This window comes from Prinia subflava, chromosome 1 (genome assembly GCF_021018805.1).
Source record: "Prinia subflava isolate CZ2003 ecotype Zambia chromosome 1, Cam_Psub_1.2, whole genome shotgun sequence".
NCBI classification, from domain to species: domain Eukaryota; kingdom Metazoa; phylum Chordata; class Aves; order Passeriformes; family Cisticolidae; genus Prinia; species Prinia subflava.
Window position 1 is genome coordinate 147,755,759 of NC_086247.1, and position 27,765 is coordinate 147,783,523.

The window sequence follows — 27,765 nt, forward strand, 5'->3', positions numbered from 1 at the left end:
GTAAGGGAGATGTCATCAGAAGGGTTCTGCCCCATGCTGATGTGTTATTTTTTCATTAACCACAGAGTTTAGGGGTGGTGAAGAGAGTTGAAATCTCAAATATTTTTGTAAAGGGAGAAAGACTCGCACTCAAGGATGGTGGCTACCTTGGGATCATCCCCAGCCTCAGAGAATGGTGCTGGAGGAGCAGATGGCTCCTCCAGAAGGTGACATTTGGGGTAAGGCTCCTCATGATGTGTGGCTGTGCCAGCAGCTGGAGAAGCTGTGGGTGGCTGCAGTCCCCTCAGTGACCCTCAGGAGAGGCTGTGCAGCACCCAGGAAGCCACAGCTTAGAGAAGAGGGGATTGAAAACCCCTTGCAAACTGGCCTTAGGTCCGCTCTTGTTCCAACCACGGTTTCTTGGCATGGGTTTTGTTACTAAAGACATGTCACTGCAATTAAATGGCATTAAAGTCAACCCAGCTGCTGCTGAGGGCTGGCCAGAAGTCATGCTGCTGCTAAAGTCACCCATCATTTTGAGATGAGCTTTGAGGCAGAGTGTGTGGAGCTTTCTTTGGGGCAGCTGGAAGCCACAGGGGCTATCACAGAAAGCCCCTACAGCCCCTCTGTTTGGAAAGCTGGGATATGGAGACAGTGAACATTGTCAGTGGAGGAGTTTACAAAGCAGAATGTGTAAAAAATCTGTGCTGCAGAATGGGAAACATATCCAGGGCATGCAGCTGCTTCCTGGAGAGCCCAGCTACAAACTCAGGAAGGGGGAATGCCAACAGATCTACAGCAATGGTGCCAGGGCTTTAGCCATACTCAGCTCTGGTTTAGCTGAGAGAGACAAGAGAGGATCCAGCTGCCCTGGGCTGGGCTGGGAGTCTCACCTGAGCTTGGAAGAGAGAATTGGAGAGCGTGATTATCAGGACTCACACCATCATTTTCACTCCTTTATTGCATTTTGTATTTAAGAAGAGGTGTGCAGTGGGAGAAGGCTTTTCTTGTGCACGAGTTTGTGTTCAGTGGGTGCATCCTGGCACTGCCTCCATGCACTGACTTCTGCATCTTCAAACACATCCAAGTGCTCTGATGGTTCCACCAACATCAGACTTGGTGAAGGCAACAGCAAAAAGCATCACCCCAGAACGAGCCTGTTGAATTATCTCTACCTTTCTTTCCTCTGCCTTTTATTTTGTCCATTTCAGTTCTAAAGCTGAGAAGAAGAGACATAATTTTCAGGGCTTGTTTCTGCATCTAGGTTTCCTCTGTTTTTTGTCAACGTCAAGGTTTTCCGAATAAATTTTTTTGCCAGTGCTTAAATTTTAGGATTTCGAGTGCTACAACAGGAAAGTGTCTTCTCCTCCCCACAGAGCTGCTGAAGTTGACAGTGTCCAGAATCTCATGTCTGCTACCACTGTAATGAGGGGGAAAACAGGATTACATTGAATTGATGAACCTCACGTGTTCACACTGCTTTGTGCTTGGCATCAGCTGGGAAGAGTTATGAGATTGTGGTACCTGTTCTTGTTGCATTCGAGCTTTATTTACCCTTTTGAGATGATGCAGTCATGATGTTTAGTGTTAAAGTATATGGATTTTTTTGATGAGGAACTGGAAGAGGAAGGAGAGTATGCCCTTTGCTTCAGCATGGCTAAACTGAGTCCCCAGGGCAGAAGGACTCTGCAGGAATAAGGACCTGATGTTTGGGGTGGCATTGCTGAAAGACCTGCTTGCTTATTCAAATCCTGTGACATAATTAGATAAATAAAACAAGTGACACTCAACAAAGTATCTGAACAGCGCATAATTTCCTTTGGAAAATAACCCTGCAGGATGGTGAAATCTGCTGCTGTGGAGCACTGGGATAACTGCACATCATTCCTCACTTGGGAACCATGTCAGGGACCAGACTGGAAAAATTGTCTGCAGTGGATGTTTTTTACTTCTCTGTCATCTAGCTGCCAGGAAGAGGAGTTTAGTGCTGTATTTTGTATATCCACTTTGGTCCTGTTTCTGTCTCTGCATGAAGCTCTCTAAAGTCCTTCCAAATTCTTTACCATAAAGGATAATAAAACACTGCAGTACTTCATTAAATGGCATCCAGAACTCTTTCCCTCAAACACTAAAGCACAAATCAGATTGGGAACAGAACAGCAATAAAGGGAAAGACTGGGGAAAATTCACTTCCCTTTGGAGTAGCTGGATTTTTGCCATCAGTGAAAACCTGGAATCCATCCACTGTAACAAAAAATTAGCAGGTACTTAATAATGCTCTTTTTTTCCCAAGACTCCATGGATACCCACCAGTAGTGATTTACTGTAAGTATTCCATGAAAAGCAATGTTAAATCCTGCTGCCTTCTGCTTTGGAGGTCACGGAGAGACAGCTGAGCAAATCTCAGCAGTGGCAAATGCAGGGCATGAAATACTGTCACAGGGAAAAAAGAAGCCAAGTCTTAATCACATCAACAGATTCTCATATACTTTTGCCATGCTATTTTGTAAAGTATTTATATAACTGAAAGGATTAACCTGTTGTAAAAAAAAAAAAGGCTAGCAAAAATATTTTTATGACTTCTTATTTATGGCTTCACTATGGTTGAGGAATTAGTTTGCATTTGACAAAGCCCAAAAGTGGGAGAAGAGAGAGAAGGAGGGATCTGAATAAGGAGAGATATGTGCACGGATCTCAAAATATTAAAGAAAACCTAAAATCCCAAGGAGTTACTTCTGTCAAAGGCAGACACGCAGGCAAATCCAAGGCTGGAGCAGGACTCAGTATCCAGGCAACGTCAACATTTTTTATTAAGCTACTGCCAGTGCCGCTGACAGCTTTTGCCACTTTATGGCCACATTAAAAAAAACAAATGCCTGACATCACTGACATTCCTAGAAATTACTTTCTTGTCCGTCCAGCAGATGCGAGGCTCAGCAGCACACAGCACATGCACATCTTGCAAAAATTCTCAGGGAAAATCCTGGGATGGGTTCATGCCTAGGAACTTGTGTTTCTCTCTAAACCTGGCACTTTGCTTCCCCAAAGTTTCCTATCCTCTGCCTTGGACACAGATACTTGCTGTGCACTGGGGAAGGAATCTTGTTCAATTGAGCCATTTATAAGCAACTTCTGCCACTTCACCGAAAGCTGCAGGATTGGAGGAGCCCTTTGCTCTGCTAAGGAAGCCTCCATCTCTTCTTTCCTTGTTCTTTTTGCATGGTGCAAAAGCCAAGGAGGTAAATGAGGTTAAGAACTTCATTAATATGCTAAAAATGCTACTATAGGAGGGGAAGAAGCCCTTGATTCACAGCTTTAAATGGGTAAGATGGGACAGGTGGGCATAGAGCAGTGCAGCCTGGTGGGCTCAGTGCTGTAAGGAAAGGACACTGCTTTGCCATGTCCTTAGAGGAATCCAAGTGGTTCTGTGCTGGTGTTTTTAACACAGTGGAACTTTTCTTGGAGCTCAGCAGTTAAAACTGTTGAAGAGCCAGCTTCATTCTTCACTGTGGACCAACCCAGGGAGCACTGAGCACTCCCCAGGCATGGCTGCACGTTTTGTGCCCTTGCAGCAGAAAGCAAAACCTTCTGTCACCTCGGAGTGCCTGGTGACAGCAACCAAGGAGAGGTTGTGAAGACACACAGAGCTTCCCAGTCTTGAAGGGGGGCACCACAAAAACCAGCAAAAACTTGCTGCTGACATGAAGATGTTTAGCTCACTGCTGGCTAAGTAGTTAAGCACATTAGGAGGAGATGCCCAGGGAGCTGCTAAGCTGCAGAAAGTCCCCTGGGCTCTGCTGGTGCCCCACGCGTTCCCTCCCACGCTGGATTTGTGCAGGCAAGGGGGGTAAAGAGTGGGACAGGAGCATCCTCCTCTGCTTCCAGTGTCCCCAGAGCTTTGTCCATGACCCTGAGCAGATCTTCTCCATGTTTTGGTGAAGTTTCATTAATTAATGTAGTTTAAGAGTGTGAATTTTGTAGCAGGTGACTGTAAATAGGGAGGACTGAAGGGTGTAGTGGGAATTTGAAGGGCTGATTTAGGCTGGTGGTGTTGAGGGTTCTGATTCAAAGATCAGCAGGACCTTGCTAGTCAGTGCTGTGCTTGGCACAGGAGCTCATGTCACATCTTTTAACACAACCAGGAAAAAACCCACTCAGAAATTCATTTAAAGACATCTTGAGAAGCTCAGTTTTGCTGCAATGAGCCTGGGTTTTGCTACTGAGGCCAGTGGAAGTTTGGTCTCTTGGGTTGAGGGTTGGTGCTTTCCACTCTGCTCTTCCCCCTCTCTGAACAATTCCTGAAGACACAGCAATTTTGCTGTTTGCCTTTGAACTCACAGGCTTGTAATGGATATAGGCAGTAAATAAACAGGGAGGAAAGCCAGAAACCTGTGGTCACCATAAAAATCTACTTCATCTGCTGTGGGTCTTTATTTTCTTTAAGATTTTTAATTAACTTTCTGGTAAATAGGAGTAGAAAAGGGATTAGTCTAAGCATGAGACTCTTGCAGTGCAGAAACATCTGAAAACAGATTTTCATCTGAAGCTCTCACAGAGATGATGTGGGGTTTCCCTGGTTGTGCAATTGCCTCATAGCAGAGTTTAGAATAAAACCAAAGTCTATTAATGCCATACTCAGTCCCATTTCAGTGTTTCTTCCTCTCCTCCTCTGACCCAAAAGTATTTTATTATGACTGGAAGCAACCTACCTGGTTTAAAGGAATATGTGGCTTAGAGCAGTAATTTCTGTTTGTGTCTGTTAGCACAGAGGTTTTTATTTTATTTTTTTTCTCCAGTGACGTGCTTGCAAATAAGCTGAACATCGGATTTGCCAGGCTTTATTAGCTGCCAGGTGAAGATGGAGTGGGTTTTTTCCACAAATATGTAATAATAACAAAAATGTTCAGTCTGGAACTTGGGTAGTTTTTTGCAGGCTGTTTTAGGCAACCTTGGCTCTGAGAGCCAGAATTGCACCAGGTGGGAGAAAGCTCCTAGGCCTGTGTTAGAAATGTGTCCCTGAGAACAGAGGCACCTGAGAGAGGGAGTAAGGATGCAGGAGGCTTTTGGGGCACACCAAGAAATTCAAGGGTCTCTGCTGCTGGATATATCCAGAGCTCTGTGGCCATAACACAGAGTTTCTGCTTTGTTCCTTGATGTGGAATTTAAGAATTAGTGACATGAGAGCTACTGGGTAGAGTGCTTTCTACTTTAAACACTGCATGAACCTTGACAAGACCTGGGGACCTTGTGGCTCTCTACAACAAATTCTGGTCATCTGTGGTACTATTTTAGATCATTTTCAAATGACTTGACAAGGTACAAATAGTATTGTGTTTGACCCAATGTGTTGCTAAGCTAAGGCACCACTGAAAGAGATTCCATGATTCCAGAAGTCTCTCAGTTTGAGGCTCAATGTGTTTTGAGGAAGTGAACAGGGAGAGATGCTGGCTGCAAATTAGGTGTCAACTGGGATGTGCCTGGAATGGTCCTCTGATTCATAAGGGGATCCTAGAACATAAATGAAGGAAGAATTGTGTAAGGAGTGACAGTGGTATTGCCCCTTTCCCACTCTGTCTCTGGCTTTCAAGCAGATCCCCAAGGACACAGCTGACAGCCTTTTCAGTCCCTTCCTTTATCATTAGCTGTTGTGAAAAGTTTTAGACTATTTTTTCTCCTGCCAGGTATTGTGTGTGCAGCCTGGCAAAGCTGGCTTTTCCAGGAATATTCCCTTGCTGCCTTGTAGCTCCCAGGTTTCCAGCCCTTCTGTCGTCTCAAGGCACAAAGACTCAAAGCTTTCTCTAGTTCATGTCTGCATTGGTCCCAGCCAACCCACTGAGATTTTTCACACAATCCTAAAAATAACAACTCTGAACTTCACACTGCTTGGTGTTTTCACTCGTACAATGAATGAACAGGGAACTTTTCACCACCCAAGCTGTTCCACACTATCCTTTCAAGCATAGGATTGTGGCTCCCACAGTCACAGCAGCTTTTTAGCTGGATCCTGTGGATCCTTTTTTCCAAGTCATCTGTCTGCCAATTACACAAATTGGCAGAATCATCAATAATTGGGAAATACTTGGGTGGTTTCTAGATCATTGTTGAGAGTGAAACAATCCAGTTTTCCCTTACATGTCCACTGTGTCTTTGTCCCTTCTGTACCTTTGGAAATTGTTAAGGTGCCTCTGTACCCCCTCAAAAAGCTGCAGGGTTTGTCATTCTCACAGTGCTTTCATCTCTCTTTGAAAAGTCAGTAAGGTTTCTTTTGCTATCAAAATTGCTCGGTGTGATCTGGGTGCAAAAAATGTGGAACAAACCCTATTAAAACAAACAACAACAAAACCTGGAAAAAGAAACCAGGAAGATTTTCCCTTCCAGACCTTATGTGTGTGCTAATGTACATTTTTTCCTCTATATTCCCATCTCTTCTGGTATATTTGGAAAACTAATCCTAGTAAACTTCCTCTCTCTCTCTATATATATATATAAGATGGTGGTGGTATCTGGGGAAGTTAACAGAGCTGGTTTGCTGATTGTTCAGTTTATTATGACATCAAAGCATGCAAAGCACTTGACTTTATTCCTTTGCTTATAACCAATGATGCTTCTGAACCATTAATTTCTTAGAAAAGTAAAGGTAAAAAACGAAGACAGATTTGAGGTTTTTTTTCTGGATTTGTTTTCTTTGGGGTTTTTTGTTTGTTCAGGTTTTTTGTTTTATTTGGTTGTTTGGTTGTTTTGTTTTGGTATTTTTTGGCTTTGGGATTTTATGTTTGGGTTTTTTCCAGCTAGTTCTGGGGGTTTTGTGGGGGTTTTTTTGTTTGTTTTTGTTTTGTTTTGTTTGGATTGGATAGGTTTGGTTTGGTTTTTTTGTGCAGGTTTGGGCACTTTTTTAATCCCTTGCATTGTTTTTTAAAGACCCGAAGTCCTACTGTATTTTGCTAAGGATGTTTTGAACAAACAGATGAAGGGATTTGCTGCAATTCAACAAGACTGTGCAGGGGGTGGATTTCAGTGCAGTCCCTGTCTACATACAGAGGATTCCTTCCCTTCCTATTGTATTCCCCTTGATTCCCACTTGTGTTAAGAATGCAGTGTTGTAGGAATTTTCCCTCCTGGCATCCCTGCTGTGTTTAGTTCATCAGGATGGAGTCCTGTGCCATCTCCTTGGCCATAGATTTAACCAGGCTGGCAGTGGCTGTGTCATTAGTTGAAGTCCTTCCCATGGATGCCCTGGCTAGTCCTTGGGATTTTGTGAGCTTTGAGCTTGAGTTCAATGAGCAATTCAGCTCAGTGCTACAAGACCCTGCTTTCACTGCCAAAATAACATTGATGCAAACACCTATAGGTGACCTCAGTGTAGGTTTCAGGTTCTTCTGCACCATCACAGCACCAAGGAGCAGGAGAGGCACACAAATGCTCCTTTGCCCTTGAGACTCATAGGGAATGTTTCATTCCTCTGGAAGTTGCTGCTCCCTTGCAGCTGAAATATGAGGTGCATTTTTAATCAGTGAAGAATGGGAAGTCATCAGTGAAACTGCTGGAGCCAGGAATGGGAAAGGCTTCTCAAGCATTATTCATTAAGTTTTTCAAGGGTGGTTCCATTTTCTCTTCAGTCAGCATTTCTGTGTTGTCTCACAGGTCTGATAGGATGCTGCTGGCCACTGTCTCTAATTTATATATTTTATATACATGTAGTTTATATGTCTTTATTTCACCCACTGTGGCATAGCAATGGGTCATTTGGGGCTGACTGGTTTGTGTAGGGTTGACATGCAAGGACAGCTGAGCACTGGTGCTGACTGCTGCTAATTCAGGGAATTTTTCTCTTCTCTCCAAATAAATATCCAAAACCAGAATCACTGCAAGCCTATATTTCTGTAGAGTTGTGATGCTCTGATTTTTTGGTCTCTTATGATTCACAGGAGTTCAGCATTGGGATAGTTGTATGAATTTCATTTTTCAGGTGCTGGCCATCCCTGACATATCACTTTTTTTGAGTAATCTCTGTTTTAATTCATTTGCTGACATTCCCTTTGTGATCTATTCAGTGCTGGTTTTAAGACTTTAATTTAAACTGAAGGGGGTATTTTGTTCAGCCCTACAATGCCCATTTTAACTTTAACATCATTTAATCTGTTCCAATTCTGCATGAAAAGTGAAGAAGCAGTAAAGAAAGGAGGACAAGAAGAGAACAAAAAAGAGATTTGTGATGTTCCAGTGAATCCTATCTCTTTCTTAAGGTTTTGTGGATCAGTATATTTGAAAGACTTGACAGAAACTAGAAGAAAGAGAAGCAAGAAGAGATGAGAAAACCCAAGTGGAAAATGCTTCTAAGGAACTTATTATCTCTGCTGTTTTATTGGTGGTTTGTTGTGGTTTCTTTTGTGAAAGTTACTGCTGAGATGTTTTTCTTTAGCTGAGAACTTACTAAATTTTAGAAGTGGTGTTGTCACCAGACATCTTGTACTTCCTGAATCAAATGCTGTTTTGGAGTTTTGAGCACAGCCAGATTGTGATGCATTTAAAAACAGCTCAGTTTTTCACAATAAGATCTGAAATTGTTGAAGAAGTGAGTGCTGGAAACATATGCACCAAGTTTATTAGAAGGATGCAGGGAAATGATAAAATTATCATTTGGATGGGATCATAATCATCAGTCCCAGCTTATTGCTCTTGTGAGATAGATGCTCTGGGTCTGAAATAGTGCTTTTCTTACTAGAAATCACCAATATGCCAACACTACCATCACTGTTACTCCTGTTCCTGCTGGTTTGTGTTACATGCTCTGGAAAGTTAGGATAGGAAAACATCACAAAGACACCAGGACATAATTGATAAGTAATTTACCAAGAATTCTGGGGAATATAGCGTGCACCTTAGGGGACTGCTAGAAATTAAACATTTTTCTGACAGATTTTTCAGAGATTGAAATCTTTCTTAATGTATAGTGAAAGCAGCATGAAGTAGTATTAAAAAGGGGGGACGAAAACTCGTTATAGGGAAACACTTGGTTATGATTATGGGAAGTAATTGAGGCCAGCTTGGAGTCATAAACTTGCAATTCTTTTATGGGGTGTGAGCTGGGCTTGGACCAGATGGAGAAAGTGGTAGTTTGTGTTTCTCTTTGAAAACATGGGCTATGTGTTCTGTTCAAGCAGCCTGCAAGTGGTGTTCAGGCTAAACAGGCTCTCTGTTATTGTGCATTGCATCACCTGGACTCGAGTGGCTTTTTTTTTAGAGCAAAGATCTCTTTTACATATTTATTTGCATGTTATTTTGAAATATTTTCCACATTTTCTATTTATATAAAATATGGTTGCAGTTAAGATCAGTTTGGTGTTGTAAGACATGTAGGCATGTGCCAGCACTACTGACAGCATTAAAAAATACTCAGTTTTGCCAACATCATTATGTAGAGTTTAAAAAAGGAAAATCAGAAAAAAAAATCCAGTTTAGGGAAAACTTTTAGGACAACATAGCAGAGAAACATGTTCTGTGTAGAAATGCAAGCATGATTCATGTTTTACCCTTCTGAGCTTTATTTCTCTTAGCAATGGCAAAAACAGAGGGCATTTTGAACAAGGAAATTCTCAGCAATGGGGAAAGGGAAATACTTGGTTTTGCTGATTTGCAGTCACCAGCCAGTTCAAACAGTAATTGTCACTAAGGGGATACATATTGCTCTTAGCCTTCCTGTTTTGAGCTAAATGAGCTCTTAAATTTTGAGGAGGAAAACATTGTTTTTTCCATTTTCACATCAAAATAAATTAGATAGCACTAACTGGTCCTCACTGCCTGCCCTGCGTTCTGCTGCTGCATTTTTATGTCAGGTTCAAGCTCCTGTTAAAAAAGCAACTGAGGAAATAGTTTGAAATACCAGTTTTCAAAGTATTTTCCCTATGGCACAGAATTTACACATCCATGAGATGGATAAATCAGTTTGTGTTTCAAAGCTCTGACATCTGGTGGCTGCACTTCTTTGGTGTGATGGCATCTTCCATATTTTCTGTATGGTGACTAAATCTTGTCACCCTCAATTCCACCTCACAGAACAAATCTTCACATCAAATCCAGAGGCAAAAAAAAAAAGATTTTTGTTATGTTTGTGCCTGAAGAGTCGTGGTAAATCACTGGGGGCAGGTCCTTTTATCCTGAGAGATGGAGAATTTAAAAGCAAGGAGTGTCAAAAAGAGGGAGCCCAGCCAGGGATGGGGAACATTTGGGATGAGCTCTGGGGAGCTTTGCAGATACAATGGGGCTAGGAAAGTGTTTTACACACACATACACCAGTGTTTGTTTGCTCCTTCCCCAAAAATCATTTTATTAAGCTGCCCATTGCTTGGTATCTCTCAGAGTTCATGTAGGGTTTTTGGAGGGGAACAGTGTTATCCTTATGCAGCTAAAAAACCATAATATGGGATAAGTAATTTGGGAGACTTTAATGCAGCTTGACAAGAGTCCATTTCATGGTTGTTTGGAAGGGATGGAAGGGATTTGTGTTTTCAATCTCCAGAACATAGATGGCCCCAAAGGAACATTTTGAAGCACAGCTTTTTATTATTAGTTTTGCAAGATCCTTGCACTGGAATCATTAAGAAGATGTAGTACCTGGTGTAAATGTGCAAGTATCTGCTAGATCATTAGCTGTGGGAGACAGACTGATTATACCCAAATCACTTAGTGCTTTTTTAATAAATTACTGTGAAAGTCGGTTGTTAAACAGTTTTGTTTCATTTTCTAGTAGCTCTGTGTAGAAACATTAGAGTCTTGCTGCTTCCCTTAATAAGGGGAAATGAGCCCTCCTGGTGCAATGGCCCTGCTGGAAAAGGTCATCAGCCACTATTTATCCTTGGTTTCTATCAAAAAGGGGGCTGTTTCCATGCAGAAGCAATAGCAGTTCTTATCTCATTAAAAAGGGATTTAATTTTTTTGCTTTCTGGTAACATTAAGTCATTCTTAGCAATCCTTTGGCCACTAAAGAATGAGGAATGCTTTTCTGAAGTAGAGAGAGCTTGAGGTTCAGACTGCATTGGGGGTGCAGGCAACACTTCTTGAATTTTTGGCCAAGCTAAGACTGGGAATGGAAATAAATACCTGCTGTCAAATGTGCCAGGGGTGACTCTTGATCACAAAGGAGCACTGTCTTCTCTGTGTACATGGTAAGAGAGGAGTGACTGGGCTCAGTTTGCAGCAAGGAGAATCCAGGTTTGGATTTGGGGAGATGGTTTTCAAATGGGAAGTATTTATGGAAGTAGGCTGGGAACCAGCACTTGAAATGTGCTTGTAGGGAGAGCCAGAGCTTGTCTCACAGCAGCTGCTGCCAGTCGTGGTGCCATGGGCATGGCAGAGGGAAGGGAGGGGACAGTGCAGATGAAAATGCACAGGTAAATGTGGTGATCACACAAAGCCAGACGGGGTGTGCAGAGCTTAAGACTTCTTACAGCTACATTAAACCAAATATTTAAGTCACACTGACGCTTTCTCCTGTTAATTCCTCAACTCATTGCTCCATTTGCTTCTGCTGTGTGCTGGGTGAACAGTGAGCCTCAAGGGAGGGGCTGGAGAAGGGGCTCTGCAAACACACTGTGCTGACAGGAGATTTTATGCCAAGGATTGTTATTTGGTTAAAAGGAGTGGGATGTTCACTTGCAGAGCTGAAACAGGGCCACAGAGATCAGGGTAAAAGAAAGTGGGAGGACTAGTCAGAAGTCTGAAAGTCTGAGAGCAGCTTCACGTTAATTATCATCATGCCTCACTTGGATATTCAGTTCAGAGCCTTGTGTGGAAGCTAATTAAGTGCCTTGGTAATAATTTGATTGTTTTGGTTGCTAGGTGAAAGAATAGTGATATCCTCTGCACTGTCTTCTTCCACATTCTCCACAGGGTAGGCTTGGGGGAGCCTCTGGTAGCTGAAGATGACAGAGGAACCTGCTGTCACCTCTGCACATATTCTTGGGGTCCCTGAAGGCCCAAGACATCCTTGCATTAGTGCATCTTTCTGTAAAATCGGAGCTTGCAAGGAATCTGTGTTGGTAAAGGCCTTTTCTGAAGTATTCAAGGCTGGGTTTTGTTTTCTTTCCTAATGATATTAAGGCCCTGAAGCAATCATGGGCACAAGGAAAAGGTTATGTTTCTTTGTAGAGGTAAAAGGTGAAATAACCTTTAATTCCTCTTAGGAATAAAGAAGATAAGACTCTCATTACTCCTATGGGGTTTGATTTTTGAAAGAGCTGAGCCTCACAATATAGTGGTGTCCAGAGGAAAGGCTGATGCTCTGTAACTTTAAAAAAGCTTTTGATTTAACAGAGCATTTACTATAATCTTAGGAGGGTTGGCTACGATGGTTTGACCATGCCTTGGTCACGCTTGCACCCCTTTCCAGCTGCTCAAGATCCAGCCCATGATGATCAACCCTTTCCTCTAATAAATAAAACTCTAAATAAACAGCTCAAAATGTACAGACTCAGAGCCCAGCATCATCATACAGCCTGACTGATTGGGAGGAACAAGGGCCTGGTGCATGTTTGTCTCATTGAAAAGACCACCAGGTGGGTTCAGCTGTGTTACAAACAGCTGTGCTGGTGCCTTTTGCTCTGCAGAAAGTGAATTTGAACAGAGCAGTCTGCACTGAGCACAGGGATACCTGCAGCACAGGGAGGGCACCTCACCGAGCAGCTCCATCACTCCAGCTACAGTTTCCAGAAAGTATCAGCCTTCTTTTCATGGATTGGCAGGAGCTGGATCCCATGAATCCATCAGTCATTAGCTGTGGAGGGCTGGCGTTCCTGAGCTCACAGTCAGCTGGGCTCTCCTGTCACTCCCAGGACCCAGCACACGTGAATCAAAATAGTTGGGTGATGTCACGTCATGGTGCCAGTGCGCCTGGGACACTGCTGCCAGGAATTGTCTGTCCAGGGCTGGTTTCCTTTTACAGCCTGTTGAAAGAGCCATCATGCCAAGCTGCACATGACAGTTCCCTTCAAGAGGGCTGGTGGCTCCTTCGCACAGCCAGGATTTTTTAAACAAGGGAGCTCATCAGGCGGCTCCTGACCTTTTCCACATGAGCTGATCCACTGGGAAATGTTGTTCTGGTCTCCGAGGCTCCTGACAGCTGATGTATAAGAGCTGTGTGGCTGCAGGCTAGGCAGACTTTGAACTTCTCCCCGTGTCCACACAGCCTTGCAGGGCAGTTCCTGTACGCCGGAGCTGGGGCTGGGAGCGCCTGGCGAGCCAAGGGTCGGCAGCCTGCTGCAGGACAGCTCTCCACCAAGACCACAGCCAGGCCCCTCAGAGCTGAGCTGCTGGCCAGCTGGGCTTCTTCTGCAGCCACACTGTCTTTCTGGAGATTTATTTTCTCACACCTGGGATTTTGGTGTAAGCAACACCTCGCCTTGCCCCTCGTGCTGCTTTTTCATCTCCAACCCCGGGCATGAGCGACAGCTGCCGCCGCGGGAGCGCATGTTGCAGCTCATGAAGCGCTTTGGCAGTTTCAGAGGGAGCAAGAAGAGAAAGGAGCGATGCAAAATCTTGGAAAGGCGCCACTCCGACCCCCAGGGCCTGTCTGGTAAGAACCCTCTGCATCCAGAAAGGAGGGACACTGCTCTTTGGGAGAGGGTGACAGTGAATAATTCAGCAGCAGTGTTGTGCTCCCCAGTTTCACCGACTGAGTCCAGCATTTGTTGCATGGAGGTTATTTTGGTGTTGGTTTGCACCAGAGATGAAAATTTGAGCTGGCACCTGTAGCACACATTGGCCATACCCTTTAGGAAAAGAGTGGTGGTACAGAAAGCTTTACAGTAAATCCTAGAGCATTCAGAAGGGGCTGTTGCCTGATGTCACTTTAACTGAACAATAATTACTAAGTTATGCCTAATAATATCTATTTATCTATCTAAAACATGAATTTTAAGTAGAGGAAAAATTCTTATCAGTCTCATAACTAATGCATTTAAAAACGTCTTTCTGATACTGCAGTTATTGGTATAATTGTGTTTGAGTTGCAATTAGGGACAGTTCTGTCTTGATCAAAAGCTTTTCCTGGTCACTGAGTATTAGCTCCAATGCTGGTGCTGAGTTGTGTGTGTCAGAGTATCTGTGTGTGTCACATAGGGATCAGCTGGTCAGGAGAAAAGGGATTTTTCAACCAGATCTGGCTGTTTTCTTAATAATGGTGAAATACCAATTTTAATGCATTTCCCATATGGACTAATGGTAGCTGGTTCTCTGAAGACCATGAGTGTTACTGAACAATTCTGCTCTGTGACTGAGAGGGTTAAAAATGATGTTACACTGAATCAGCTGGAGAAGGCTCAGTTTAGAGAGGCTGACATGTACAAAGGGTAGGCAAGGCTCTTTTACTCTCTACTGATCAGGAGTCACTGTGTCAAATCCAGCAGAATGACAAAATTAGGAATAGTGTTGGATCAAATGGACAATGTGGAGACATACATGTACATTTAGTGATGGGGAATTACAGCTGTTGGAGGGGTGGCTGCCCAGGGGGCTTGGTTTTCTATTTAATGTTTTCCAATTTATTTAGGGATTGGTTGTGTAATTTTTAAGTTGTATTCCTTGCAAACACTTCTCTTTTTGTTCCTGTTGTGTACAGTTAAGTGATTTTAAATCTAGAACTGTCTCTTGTTGTGCATTTCCCTAAACCCACCTGAGGGTTTCTGTGGGAGTGGTAGGAAGGTCAAGGTGATGGGAATGAGAAGTGACCCAGGTCTCTGGAGTTTCACAGTGTCAGCAACATAATGACAGAATCACAAAATCACAGGGTTTATGCAACAAGAAGGGGAATATTTATCTTAAAGACATAAAAGTCCTTCCCAGATTTCTAATTAAACATCCTAAATTCTCATGTAGAATAGATAGAAACATACGTGCAATTTATTGATTGAATGTTGAATGGCACTTTGGACTAATACATTGACTTATTGTGGTTTCATCAACAGAGGGGAATAATCAGTATCTGCAAAAGGATTCTCTGCTGGAAGCACTAAACATAGAATTGCATGTCTGCTTCCTCTGAGTCTAAATCTAAACCCTGTCCTCAGCTCCCTCCATGGAGAAAATAATTTGTTCTGCACCAAAAAACCTGACTGTATGAACTGTACTGTTTGTGACAGAGTTATATAAAAGAAATTGGAAGTATAATGCCAGCAGTGCCAAAATCCTTGCTCCTTCTTTTCCTCATTCCTATTATTGCAGCTTTGTAGCCCACTCCAGTGATACACAGCACCAGGCAGAGTTTTCTGCACAGTTTTTGCTCTACAGATTTTGCAGATGCCATTCTTGTAAGAGTGTGACCAGGTCAGCTCCCTGCACTCCCATCATCAACAGAGAACTACCAAGTCACAAGGGTGGGAAAAATCAAATGGGATGTGTCTGAGTTTCTGCCTTCCTTGGGTGCCCTGCCTTGGGGATTGCCTCTGCCATCCCAACAGAGCCTGGGGTCCTCTCAGGGAACAGATTAACACCTTGCAAATGCCTTCCCCTCATGCCCCCCCACCCCAGTGGTCTTAATTAACTGCAGGGAAGTGTCAAAACAAAAGCTTTGCATTATTTGCTACATTTAATCTGTATCTTGTAGCTATTAGGCCTCAATAAACCCTTTCTGAGCAGCTTTGAAGAGGACTGCTGGCTCTCAGCAGGTTTTATGATCAGTATTAGTGTGTGCAGGAGTGCTGGTAGCAGCCAGGCTTGGTGGCTCCTCAGGGCTGGTCACACACCAGCACATCCCATTTGGATGTCATCTACCATCAGGGGTGAGAAATTAAGATAGTAGCCTCCCTGTGGCTAAATGAGCTTGAATTGTATTCAGAAAAGGGGTGGAAAGGGAAACAAGAGGAAAATATCTCCTGATGTTTACCCAGAAGGGGTAATCTTACACCTGGACTGGTTGAATCTGGAATTTTTGCTTTTATTTGGCCACTTCTGTAAGTGTTTTAAGGAATAATCCTCCAGTCCTTGTAAATAGGATGGGGCCAGTGCAGCTTCTTGGCAGGTCCTTTTATCCTGAGAGATGGAGAGCTTAAAAGCAAGGAGTGTTGAAAAGAGGGAGCCCAGCCAGGGATGGGGGAGTTCTGGGATGAGCTCTGGGGAGCTCTGCAGATACAGTGGGGCTAGGGAAGTGTTTTACACACATACACCAGTGTTTGTTTGCTCCTTCCCCAAAAATCATCTAGCCCAGGGCTAGATGCCATCAGGCCACTGCAACTAAAATTTTCAAGTGTATCAGCTGAGCTAAACCCCTTCCCTCCTCTGCACAGGGGCAGAGGCTGCATCTTGGTGGAGAAATAAAGAGTGGCATTGCCAAGGATGGTCATCTCTGCAATTCCCTAGGTTCAGAGTTTTAAAGTCCTTTTATTCCAAGTGCACAGCAAGGGGAGACCTGAATGCAAACAGAAGCAGAGAGCAAGCACAGAGAGGGAAAGGAGATGGACATGAGTGAGTACCAGGAACAAATGTGAGCAGAAGTGAAGGCAGAGATCCCACAGTTTGCTTGGGAGAGGAGCAGCCAACAGGGAGACCTCAAAGCTTGAGCTGTCCACCAAGCAGCAGGGAAGCTAGTTTATGCAATAGGATTTTGGCAGGGCTGAGAACAGGGATTACCCAAAATTTCTCCAGCCTCTAGATCACCAGTGCATGGTTTCCTCCTTCCTCCTGCAGTTGCTGTGCCGGGTTCTGGCAGTTTCCCCTCCTGGCAGCAGCATGATGTGTTGTAAATGGATAGGCTCTGTGGCATTTCTGAAGGGAAAAGCTTTTGACCCCAGAGAGGCTATTTGCTCTGCCCTTTAAAGAACACCATGTATTCCACAAAGGACTCAGTGACATGTGCAAAAGGAGTAATGTTTAAAGTGCTTTTTCCCTACCCAAGTCATGAGTGCCCAGCGAAGGAATTCCTCTGGCTGCTGTGAGGCTGCACCAGGGCTGCCTCATGCTGGGCATTTAGCCTCAAAAACTTGTTTTGGAGTCTTTTAGCTGCATGGAAATGCTCAGGAGCTTCTCCTTGCCCATGCTGCTCCTCTTGGGGATTGTTACTTTAATCAGGAGGCTGCTTTTAAGCATCAGGTGCCAAAGCTGAGCCGCAACAAGCCAGGTCCAAGGTGCTCCTAGCAAACCTCAGTGCTGCCCCTCAGCTCTGTCCCACTCAGTGGCACTCCTGAGGATAATTTCCCTGTCAGTTGTTATAGTTAGGTGCATATTAGGACTAAAATAGGAGCCTGCTGGATGTGTCAGATCCCAGGAAACACAAGTGCAAAGGTGCTTCACCCCCACATGAACCAGGAGGTCTCAGAGCTGTTCTGTGACTTGCTCAGTGCATGTTTTATCTCATGTCTCTGTAACCACCATGGAATGGAGGGCTGCTGAGGCTCTGGAGTGCATCTGAGAGGTGCTATCACTAAATACTCAAAGGGGAATATCTTCCCCTCTCAGTCAAAAACTCAAGGGGCTTCTTCCATCTTGTGTCATGGTCCTTCCCGGACTCCTGGGTGTGAGTGTGGATCTGTGTCCAGCAGAGAAATGATGCTCTTCCTTTCCAATGATGGGGATGTGGTGACTGCATCCATGATCACCATGTGCAGATATTGTGCCATGGGGTGTGACCAGCTCACACAGCTCTCCATGGGCAGAGACCTACCCCAAACTGAAGCTTCACAGCCTCTCCAAGAGCAAATGAAAACCCAAGGGATAATTCCTCCTGCCTCTCATCACTGTTCATTGGCACAGGCCTGGGAACAGGGCCAGAAAACATGGGAGAAGTGCAGGGTGAAAATGTGAAGCACAGAAAACACGATGGAGAAGCAATTGCAAAAAGGAAACAGGACTTTATCTCCTTCTCTTCCAGCCTGGAGAGCTGCAGCTCACCCAGCGCTTCACTCCAAGTGGGTGGTGCTGCCTGTGGGAGGATCAGAGATATTTATTTTTCTCATTCTGGTGGGATGTTTTTGTTATGAGGCAGTGGGGGAGAAATCATAGTGAAAAAATTCTGAAGTAAATGAGAGTGAAGGAATTGCTGCATGTTCCAGCGCTGCCATAAATGAACTGAAAGAGCAAAATCCTGTTGCTCCAGTAAAGCAGCTTAAACCCACCATCATGAGAGACTGAGCATGAGAAACTGAGACAGCTTTGGTTTGTTAATGATTTTCTCTGCTGGTTTTCATGCTCTGTTGAGCTGACAGTGATTTTAGAAGATGTGCAGCCCTGGCTGATCAGTACTGATTAATCTTGTACTACAGAGAGCACCAAGACCTGAAGCTGTGAAATTTCTATAGTTGGTTGTTGGGAAGGAGAAGAGCAATGACAAGCCTGATTAAATGTTTTTAATTTTTCATTTTCTGCTTCCTGTAGTCACTGTCCTGGTGCTTTCTGACACATCCTGGCTTTGTGCACAGCTTTGAGGCATTCTGAATAGGGGGAAAAGGACTCTGGCCATGGAGCAGCAGAAACAGCAAGGTGTTTTCAAGCAGGCACCTGTAAATTCAAATGTCAATAAACCCCATAAGACCTCCACTGATTTGGTGGAAACTGAAATGGAGGTGGATTGAGCAGAGTGCAGTATCCTGCCTCTGCAGCCCTTTGCAGGCTCAAAGAAGATGTAGACTCTGCCCTCACGATGAGTTGTCCAAGAATGCAAATTCTCTGAGTAATTTATTTTCAAAGAAGTTATTTTTGCCTGGAGGGCAGGTTAGACATGTAAAAATACAGTGTGTTCTCGAGGCACAAGTTTCCAGATCAGTGCTGCAAATGAATCTGCCCACTTACTCTTCTTCCCAGTCCTGCTCCAGGCAGCTCTGTGTGTCTCATCACAAAATTTGGTCAAAAATATCTGTATTACTATAAATGACTGAATTACTCAGCACTGACATGCTGCTGTCAACAGCGTGGTGAGAGCAGCAGGGCCAAGCCTCCCTTTTGTTGGGCTGCTTTACAAACTGTGCAGGGCTCTGGGCAGGGAGATCTCCTGTCTGGGAGGAGTCCGTGTGGTTCTGGTCCTTGTTGCTACTTGTGGGTGCAGATGTTTGTCCCCCAGACACAGCAAAGGCAGAAAGACTTCATTTTTAACTGTCTGAAGGACACTTTCCTGTAATTCTGCAACTATTCAAGTAGTGATATTTGAAAAGTGGGATAAATGTTTTTCCTGAGAGAAAGAAATTAAAAGCAAATCTTGGGATTGAATCTGAGCAAAGGTGTGAATTGCAAGTATGGGGAGGAGTTTGAAGTGGGAAAGGGGAAACTGAGACAAAAGGAAGCTGGATACTGACTGTGAGTGAAAGAGGGTGCAGATCCTGCCTTTTTCTGACACCAAATAATATTTATGTATTTATCAGCATTTCCTTTTTCCATCCTCCACTTCTGTTATCTTCGGGTAACAAGTCATTTCTGATATGGACGTAAGGCCAGAACACTATCTCTGTTACTTCTGATATAAATAAATATCTGAGTCATTTTTGAGGCTGAAATAAAACAATGTAGATAAGAGTTTCATATGTGGCACCTCGGTTTAACAAACACAGCCTGGAGTGCCTTCATGATGGATGCTGGAGGGTCACAGCCTACATACTAAAAATGATTGGAATTACTCATTTCCATGCATCCTCTCTCACTCTTATTATTCCAGTTGGGAGTAGCACAGAGATAATTTTTCCCTGCTTTTCCTGTACTTTCCAAGGGTTCTCACTTCAAAAGAATATCTGCATGAGAAGCTGTTATCCTAGACTGACTTTCTACTTATTTGAATGTGCTAAGCTAGACCACAATTTATTTATACTCCCATATTACAAGTCCTGTTGCCAGACTTTAAAAGCAAATTTCAAGGCCAGGTCTGTTTTTACAGCCTAAAATTGCACTTGACAGTAGCATTTAGATAGGTGGGTACTTTTGTTTAATTAGAAATCAATGTTTTGGACTATTGACTCCTTGCTCAAAGTTTCAGAGAATTGCCCAAGACTGCAATTTTAAAGATGTTGTTAAGGCAGTTTTAGTGGATCAGCAAATCCCAGGAATTACCAAGATTCAGCTGTTTTCTACTTTCACCTCTATTCACGTCCAACCTAAAAGCAGTTCAAGGACTTAAAAGTGCTCGTAAGGCTGAGATTGAACACCTTGAAACTGTTCCAGCTGTTTGATTGTCACTGCAGAGTCACTGCCACGGGAAGGCTTCGCTCAGGGGGATGAAGGGCTGCTCTGGGAGATCTCAGAGGGCTCAGGGCCCCAATCCTCCCTGCTGGAAAGGTCACCCAGCCTCGCTTGGTTTAAGGACAGACCCCTGTGCTTGCACCAGAGAGTTCCCATTCTCTCCTTTTTCTGCTCCTCCTCTGATAAAGCTGGCGCGGTTTAGCTGGAGGAGGAGCGATGGGATTAGCTGACATTAATTAATAGCATCCTGTTGTTTCCTGGGAGTTTTTTTCCAGGCGTTGGAAAACAGCTGCTTTGCAGTGCTCTGTTCCCTGTGGGACAACAAGGACCCTTTTGACACACTCGGAGCCACAGTCACTGGATTGTTTAACAGATCCTGCCCATCTGGCCCCGTGGTTTTACTTCAGTCAGAGCAAGAATGATGGCAGTGAACCCAGGATCCCTGTGACAATCCTGCCTTTCCTGGAGGGCGATGCTCCTGGAGAGGAACAGATGATTTGTGACATTTTCACTGCTTGTGTGGAGTATAATTAGGGATAATAAGCAAGAACAGGGCAATACATCAATTTAAGAAATACAGATGAGGCAGAAATGAGATGGCAAGTCAAACTGAGACGTGAAGGAGATGGAAAGCTTGCAAGGGAAAGGTTCTTGCTGCAGGAGTCACTCCAAAAGTTGGGTGGGTGTTCAGAGGTGAGGGTTGCACCAGTCTTCCTGAGAGCAGGACTGAGTTGAAAGGATGAGAAGCTGGAGTAACATTGACATTTCCCAAGGGAATTAATTGTCTTACTGAATTTAGGGATAGTTAACATCCAGGGATCAGGGGACTGGAAATGTTCATCAGGGACCTGGGTGATGAGCTGAGCCTGCAGCAGGACGTGCTGGGTCCTGACTCCCAGTGAGTCACTCACCCCAGGACTGGGGATTGTGGTGGATACAAACTGGAAAATGATCCAGGAATGTGCTGTCACTATCAGCAGGTGAACCACGTACTGGGTTACACCAGGAGGAATGGAGCAATCCAGTCCAGGGAGTTGTTATCCCCTTCCCCCTTGGCCTGCTGGGCTGTACCTGGAACAAGGAATCCAATTTCCCCCCCAACAGAGGGACAGAAGGAGGCTGGGAAACTGAAGAGAGTTTTTCTGGAGGGCTATCAAAATGTTCTGTGACCTACAGCAGATGTTTTGGGACCTGTGAGGAGATGCTGAGGAAACTGGTAGGGTTTTTTGTCCAGCAGACAGCAGACTAAGGTGCATTTTAACAGAAGCTTGCAACCACCTGAAGGGCAGTTTCAAAGGTGATAGAGCCAAACTCATCTTAGTAATCACAGATGGTAAAAAAAGGAGGACACAGAAAGAATTTGTGCCTGAGGAGGATCAGGCTCAGCAAAAACTCCCTCAAGAGGTTGGAGTGGTGCTGGCACAGGTGACCTAGAGAGGCTATGGCCTCCATCCTAAGAGATTTTCAAGACTCTTCTATCCAAGCCATGCTTGACCTAGTCTTGGTTGACACCAGACCTGTTTTGAGTGGGACATAGAAGAAGGGGCCTCCAGACCTCCTCTCCAACCAACATTTCTGTGATGCTCACTTGTTCAATTGCAAGGAAAGCTGAAGTTGCAGATATTGTGGCTGTACATCTTTTCCCACCCAATTCTCAACACAGGCACAAAATTGTTCTTGTTTTCATGAACATTCAAGAACAGAGGGACTTTTTGGTGGATGTATTTGTGCAGCTGGGTTAGAGAAGGGGACCACTGCAAGGCTGAAGACTGACACCAGCACATTTAGTGGGCCAACAGAGGCAGCAAGATGTGTTTCCTAAACAGGTACCCAGGCTGCTTTCTGCCTGCTTCAGATGCATTAAGCATCACCCTGAGAGTCCTGGGCAGTTTTTAATGCCCCCTGAGCTGAGCAGTGTCTGGGGCACCCCCAGCTGCTGCCCCACTTCAGGGAGTGTTCCTTTCCCAGCCCCAGGAATTGCAGTGGGACTCAGTTTGTATCAGTATCTGTCACTATAGCAACTCCTCACTTAACCAGTCCCTGCACTAAAAATAGATCACCTTGATCTCAAGGAAAGAAAACCAAAAGAAATCAAAAGGGGCAGTGGTAGCAAGAGCTGTAGAGTCAGGTATTGACCGAGCCTGGAGCATCTGAAACCTCTTAGGAATAATCTGTCACATGAAACAAATTATTTCAGAGGAATCTATTTATCCAGAAGCCCCCCCGTGTCACTGGGTTTGGAGCTTTAGCAAAGGACGTGAGTTTTTATCAGCGGGATGTGTTTGCAGCTATCACCCAGCACACGGGATGTGAAACCCTGGGGGATGTTGTTTAGCTGGTTAAGGGATCTTATCTTCCCTATAAGCAGACCTGCAGCTCTGTCACTAGAGCTGATAGCCTGCTGAGCTCTTGTGTCTGAGTTATCAAAATCCCTGCTCGTTTGTGAAATTGCTGCTGGTGTGTGCAGGAGCCTGTGAGGGACCCAGCCCTGAGAAAAGCCCGGTGCTGTTGGTGAAGTGAAGTCGCTGCTGTCTCTCGTTGCAGTTAAGGGGAGCTGAGTGTTTTTGGCACCTGATAGGGACAGGGCTCTCTGTGAGGGATGTGTAAATGATCCTTGATCCTGTTTTTCCTTATCCTCATGGAGATAGGGGAGTAGGTGTGAAGGTAAAAGAGCGACAAGATTAAAAGTTTGTTAAAGAACTACAGAATTAACTGAAAGTGCCTTTGATGGGAAAAGAAGAGAGTTTGTATAAACACAGCTCTTACATCACAGGCAGCACATATGATGCTCAGGAAAGAGTTAATTTAGCTTGTAGAGATGACTGGAATTAGCATCAGGTATTCAGAATTATCAGTCAGCAAGAGTTTGTTCTTGATAAAGGGCCAGATAATTTTAATGACCTTTTAGAGCTGACAGTTTGCAGACACAGCTGATATTAAAATGTGTTGGTGCTTTACTGCCTCTGCCCTCAGTATATACTGATTCTTGTTTTATTTAGTATTATAAATTGTGTCTTTTAGTTAATCTTGCAAGAACCAAGATAAGCAGCTTTCAATGCTGGCATGCACCTGGGCAACAGGGGAGGGTGAGAGGTGGCACCAATCCCCAATTCCCTCCATCCTGTTCAAGGATATTATTGCAAAATATAGAATTAGTTCTTAGCACATTTTTGACGTCACTTGAGATCCACTGCTTTCACACTATCTGGGGATCAGACCCATATTCCTCACCTCTCTCTTCACCAGAGGATCTTTTTAATCAGCTTTGGAGCTGTGAAGGAACTGCACTGCAAAGTTAGTAGATATCCTAAGTGTATTCCCAAGCAGCAGTCATGGAGGTGTGAAAATAGAGATGTAAGTTTTGTAAGCAATAGAAAATCACTCATTGAAAAGGTCCTGAGATGCTAAGCCCAACCCAGGCATGACTCCAGCCCTCTGTCACTGCATTTTGGGGAGCAAAGTCTTTATCAATGTTTGGATGAATGTCTCTTAACACAGAGATATTAATAAGGAGGAGAGCCAGTGAACTGTACACGTCATTCAAAGACTTGTACAGGAGTAGTCACAAGTCTTCTGGAGACACTGGTTGCCATCACTCAGTGATGACAGAGCTATATTTGCCAAAAGGCAGAAGTTCCCCCAAACTGCAGGAGTTATAAATGCAAATAAATGCCCTCTCTACAGCTTTTATTCCCAGCTCCAGCCTGGCAGCAGATTTGGCACAGTTACAAAATTTGCTGTAGAAAAAAGCAGGGTACCCAGTACCAGTATTCTCCTCACATGATCTTTTCATGGCAGTAAACTGTTTGTTTCCTTATTTAGCTGGAAAGATTATTGGAAGTGCTCCTTCTGCCTCTAAAGAAGCTGCTGTTTCCACTGAGATGCAGTAAAACTCCCCTTCATACCCCAGAGCAGGTGACAACTTTCTACTGCTGTCAGATTTGGGTTTATTTTCTTCCCTATTTTCTCCCCTTATCCTATAACAGGACACCAGGGTTTTCCTTTCTATCAGCCAGGTCCTTGTTTAAAACTTCATGGAGATCCTTCCGGGCAGTGGTAATAGGAAAATTGGAGACTATGTGAAGTCTGTTTGAACTTTGGGGTTGTAAACAAGGCTCTTATTGTAAATCACTACAATTTTTCCTCAAAATAAACACCGGTCTGATACAGAGCATAAATCAAAGCAGCAACAAAGCAAGAATCAGAGCATAAAGCAAAGCAGCATATCCATGCAAGAAATTCCAGCAGCATAAACAAACCTTGAGATGTAGGAGACTAATAGAGAAAAACAAAAATACTCAAGACTGACAAAACTAATCCTAGCTGAGGAGACTTGTAGAGATATGATGATGCTATGGGTTTGAAGTTCCAGCTGAAATGAAAGCCTGGAAAACAATGAGTGAGCAGCACTCTTTAATATTTAATTACAAAACTCTCTGGGAGATCAAGAGATGCTGCTCCTCTGTTGGGTGGAGCTGGTGAGTGGTCAGGACCTGGAATGATACACCTGGTGCTGGCTCTCAGCCACAAATTAGATCTGTGAGGCTCATACATGAAGGGGAAAGTCAGCCTAAACTAGAAAAGAATTAGGCTGAAGAAATGCTACTAGTATAAGTTTTTCCCTCCACGTGGGGGTAGGGAATAGCCTCAGTCTCACTGCAGCTGCCAGGGTGGGTTTGTGTCCCTGCCTCATCCTTGGGTGACCACACAGAATTGAGTGTGCCTCTGCTGCAGTCCTTCTGTGCAAAATGACTCCACAGAAGCCAACTTTAAATGAGCTGGTTGCCAGTTTAAAGGAGAGCAGCAGCCTCCTCACTGCCCCTAAAGGAGCTGGTAATTCACCTTGCTTCCCAGGCAAGCTGACACGGCGTTATCCTGTGCTGTGCTTAGAGGTGACTTGGACCCATCCTCTCTGCACTGCAGGCAGGACAATTCCAGCTTCTTCCTCCCCAGCTTCTTTCCTAACAGGAGTCAGGAATCCACCTGATCCTGTCAGTGCTGTTGCAACATCTTGTAACCATAAACAGGCCACGTAAGCTTGGACTTGACTCTTCACACTTCCGAAAACAGCAGCCTGAGCCTCTCATCCTAGGTTCCAAAATAAACACAAAAAGGAGGATCTGGCCTCAAAAGGCATGACATACTCTGCAACACCTGGGGCTTCTGAAAACCTAATTTTATGCCTGAGGTCTTTTTACCCCTTCTTTTAAGACCTTTCCACAGATCCTTGACTAATTGGACCAGCACATATCAACACATTTAGGTAGCTGGAAGGTTTTGACTAATAACACGAGCAATTCCTTGTCCTTGTCACTGTGTTATTTGTTCAGTTGTAGATCATGAAGTATCTCTAAAAGATGGGCAGCATTAGTATCATTTCACAAATGGTAAAGTTTAGGCTGTAGAAAATGAGGTGTTTTATCATAACCATCATGTGGATGGCACCAGGATAAAGGCATGTCCTGCTTGGGTGTAAGGTTACATTACTATTTTTACAGCTTTGAAACTCACTTTCAGTTAAAGCACAAGAACAAGTGTACCAGGCCAATTATCCATCCAGCTCAGTCTCTTTGTGCCAATTGCCACTGACACAGGTAGGATAAGAACAGGAACATAAGGGACACGTTTCCCCTTGTACTCTCCCAGCTCCAACACTTTGTGGCTCACATCCTAAGCTAAAGCTGATGTTTGGTAGGCTTTAAATAGTTTCTTTCCAGGATCTTGTCCAATTTCATTTCACAACCAAACTTCTAGCAACTACAACAGCACCTGTTCTGCTGTTGAAGACCATGATATATCAGAAGTATTTATTTGTATTTGCTTTGAGCCACCTGCTTATTTTATCTGAAGCTCCTTCCCTGTTTACCATCTTCATCCCATGCCTGATTTTACAGGATCTGTCATATTCTTTGCTCACAGTCATATTTTGCCTAAACTCAAGAGTCACCCTGGACCTTCGATCAACCTCATCAGCCTTTTCTGCATCTTCTCTGGCTTTACTGAGTCCTCTTTGAGCTTGCTCAGAAGAAAGCCAAGGTCATTTATTGCAGTGTGTAACTGCAGCTCACTCTGCACCTCTGTATGATGTACTGCCTTTGGGCACAGCCTGTAAGTGCCCAGTGAGACAGGAGAAGGCCACCACTGATGCCACCCTTGGGCCTGACCCGTAGAGCTTGGCACAAAAGAAGGTTATTTTTGTTTTGCAGCCCATCCATTTACCTCTGTAGATTGTCCACTCTAGTATGCAACCCTTGGCCACTCTTGAGTGGCCTTACTTACCTGAAAAGAAGTGAGCTTGGCCCTTGTGGTTCATTTTTCTCCTACAGTGAATGGGTACATTCCCACAAGGAATGGGTACATTTGCAAGGTGGGATATGTAAGGGGAAAAGCATTTCTTGGTTCTCTGATAAGGAAAGAAGCTTTGTAAGACCTGTAATAAGGGTAGTCAAAAATAGTTCCCTGTCTGGCAGATGAGAAAATGATAAACCCAAAAAGTGTTATTATGTGATTTATCTATCTGGAAGATTTAACTCAATAGCTGGAAAGCTTTTTGCAAAGAAAAGGCAGATCAGACTGCCTTGAAGACAAATTCAACTCTGCACACAACTGTCCCTAGAGAAAAATATTTCTCTGAAAAGTGGAGTTGTATATTTATTATTTCCTTGGCTTGTGTCTGACTATCTAATCAGTCTTTGTACATGTCAGCAGCACATCCATAATAAGAAAGTGCTGTGTGGATTGTGTGAACTGGAATTAGAAATGTGACAATCAGCCAAACCGTTGGAGGCAATGTAAAGGCTGCCTGGTATTTGCATTCCTCTAGCTGAGGAGAAAAGCCTTATACGTGCAAATGAGTTGTTGGGTTTGTTTTTTTCCTTCCTGATATGTTATAACCAAATTTCTCCTGAAGCAGCACTTCCCTGACAGCAGGCCAGCTCACACTGGAGTGCCTCCATGCCTGGTTAGACCTGTTCCAGCCTGCTGGTGACAGCTGTGCTGTTACTCACATGCCAGCTGATGTGGCAGATAGAGGCACAGAGATGTACTTATGCCATGGAAAAAATTGCTGATGTAAAGGTGGGCCCCTGGTTTCGTCATAAGGGCACTACAGTTAGGATCAGGAAATCTATTTTCCTGTCCCTGTAAAATTCTGATTAATATTCATCCATCCCATCAAAGTGTTCTGAAAGTAACTAAGAATGACAAAAGAAGCCTCACTCTGTGATCCTCATGGTGCTTCAATATCCTAAATTATCAATCCTCATGTGAGCAATCTGCCAGTTACCTGGTTATTCTCCAGCCTCAGGATTTTCTGTCCATATCCTCCTTGGCTCCTTTCTACCCAAATTTGAATTCACGTCACTGTTACAAGGTTATCAAGGCATGAGGACAGATTGTTAGCACAGGTCTGATGTTGCAGAGGGAAGGTGTGAAGTGCTGAGCAGGTAAAAGCAATGTTAGAAATGATGAGTTGAATAAATTCTGCAAAGTTTGATCCTAAATTCAACAGCAGCTGTGTATGGTTACCACACCTTTCCTGGGTGGAGAAAGGGTTAGAGAAAGGGTTTCTCCACCTTTCCAGGAGGAGAAAACTGTGGGTGAGCCATTGGTGTGTTGCTGTTCAGTCCCTGTGTTCAGCCC

The 27,765-nt window shown here is 44.0% G+C and overlaps 1 protein-coding gene across 5 annotated transcripts in view; it reads left to right on the forward strand.

Moving 5' to 3' along the window:
• The window catches only part of PRKAG2 (protein kinase AMP-activated non-catalytic subunit gamma 2), a 211,369-nt gene that overhangs the window by 91,384 nt on the left and 92,220 nt on the right, over positions 1 to 27,765 (forward strand). The window contains exon 1 of one of the 5 annotated variants that reach the window (XM_063416286.1): positions 13,426 to 13,546. The exons of the other annotated variants lie outside the window; for them this stretch is intronic. Within the exon in view, the coding sequence (XP_063272356.1) occupies positions 13,441 to 13,546 (106 nt within the window). The 5' untranslated portion in view covers positions 13,426 to 13,440. Of the gene's footprint in view, positions 1 to 13,425; positions 13,547 to 27,765 lie in introns of those variants that run through there. 5 annotated transcript variants of the gene reach the window in all.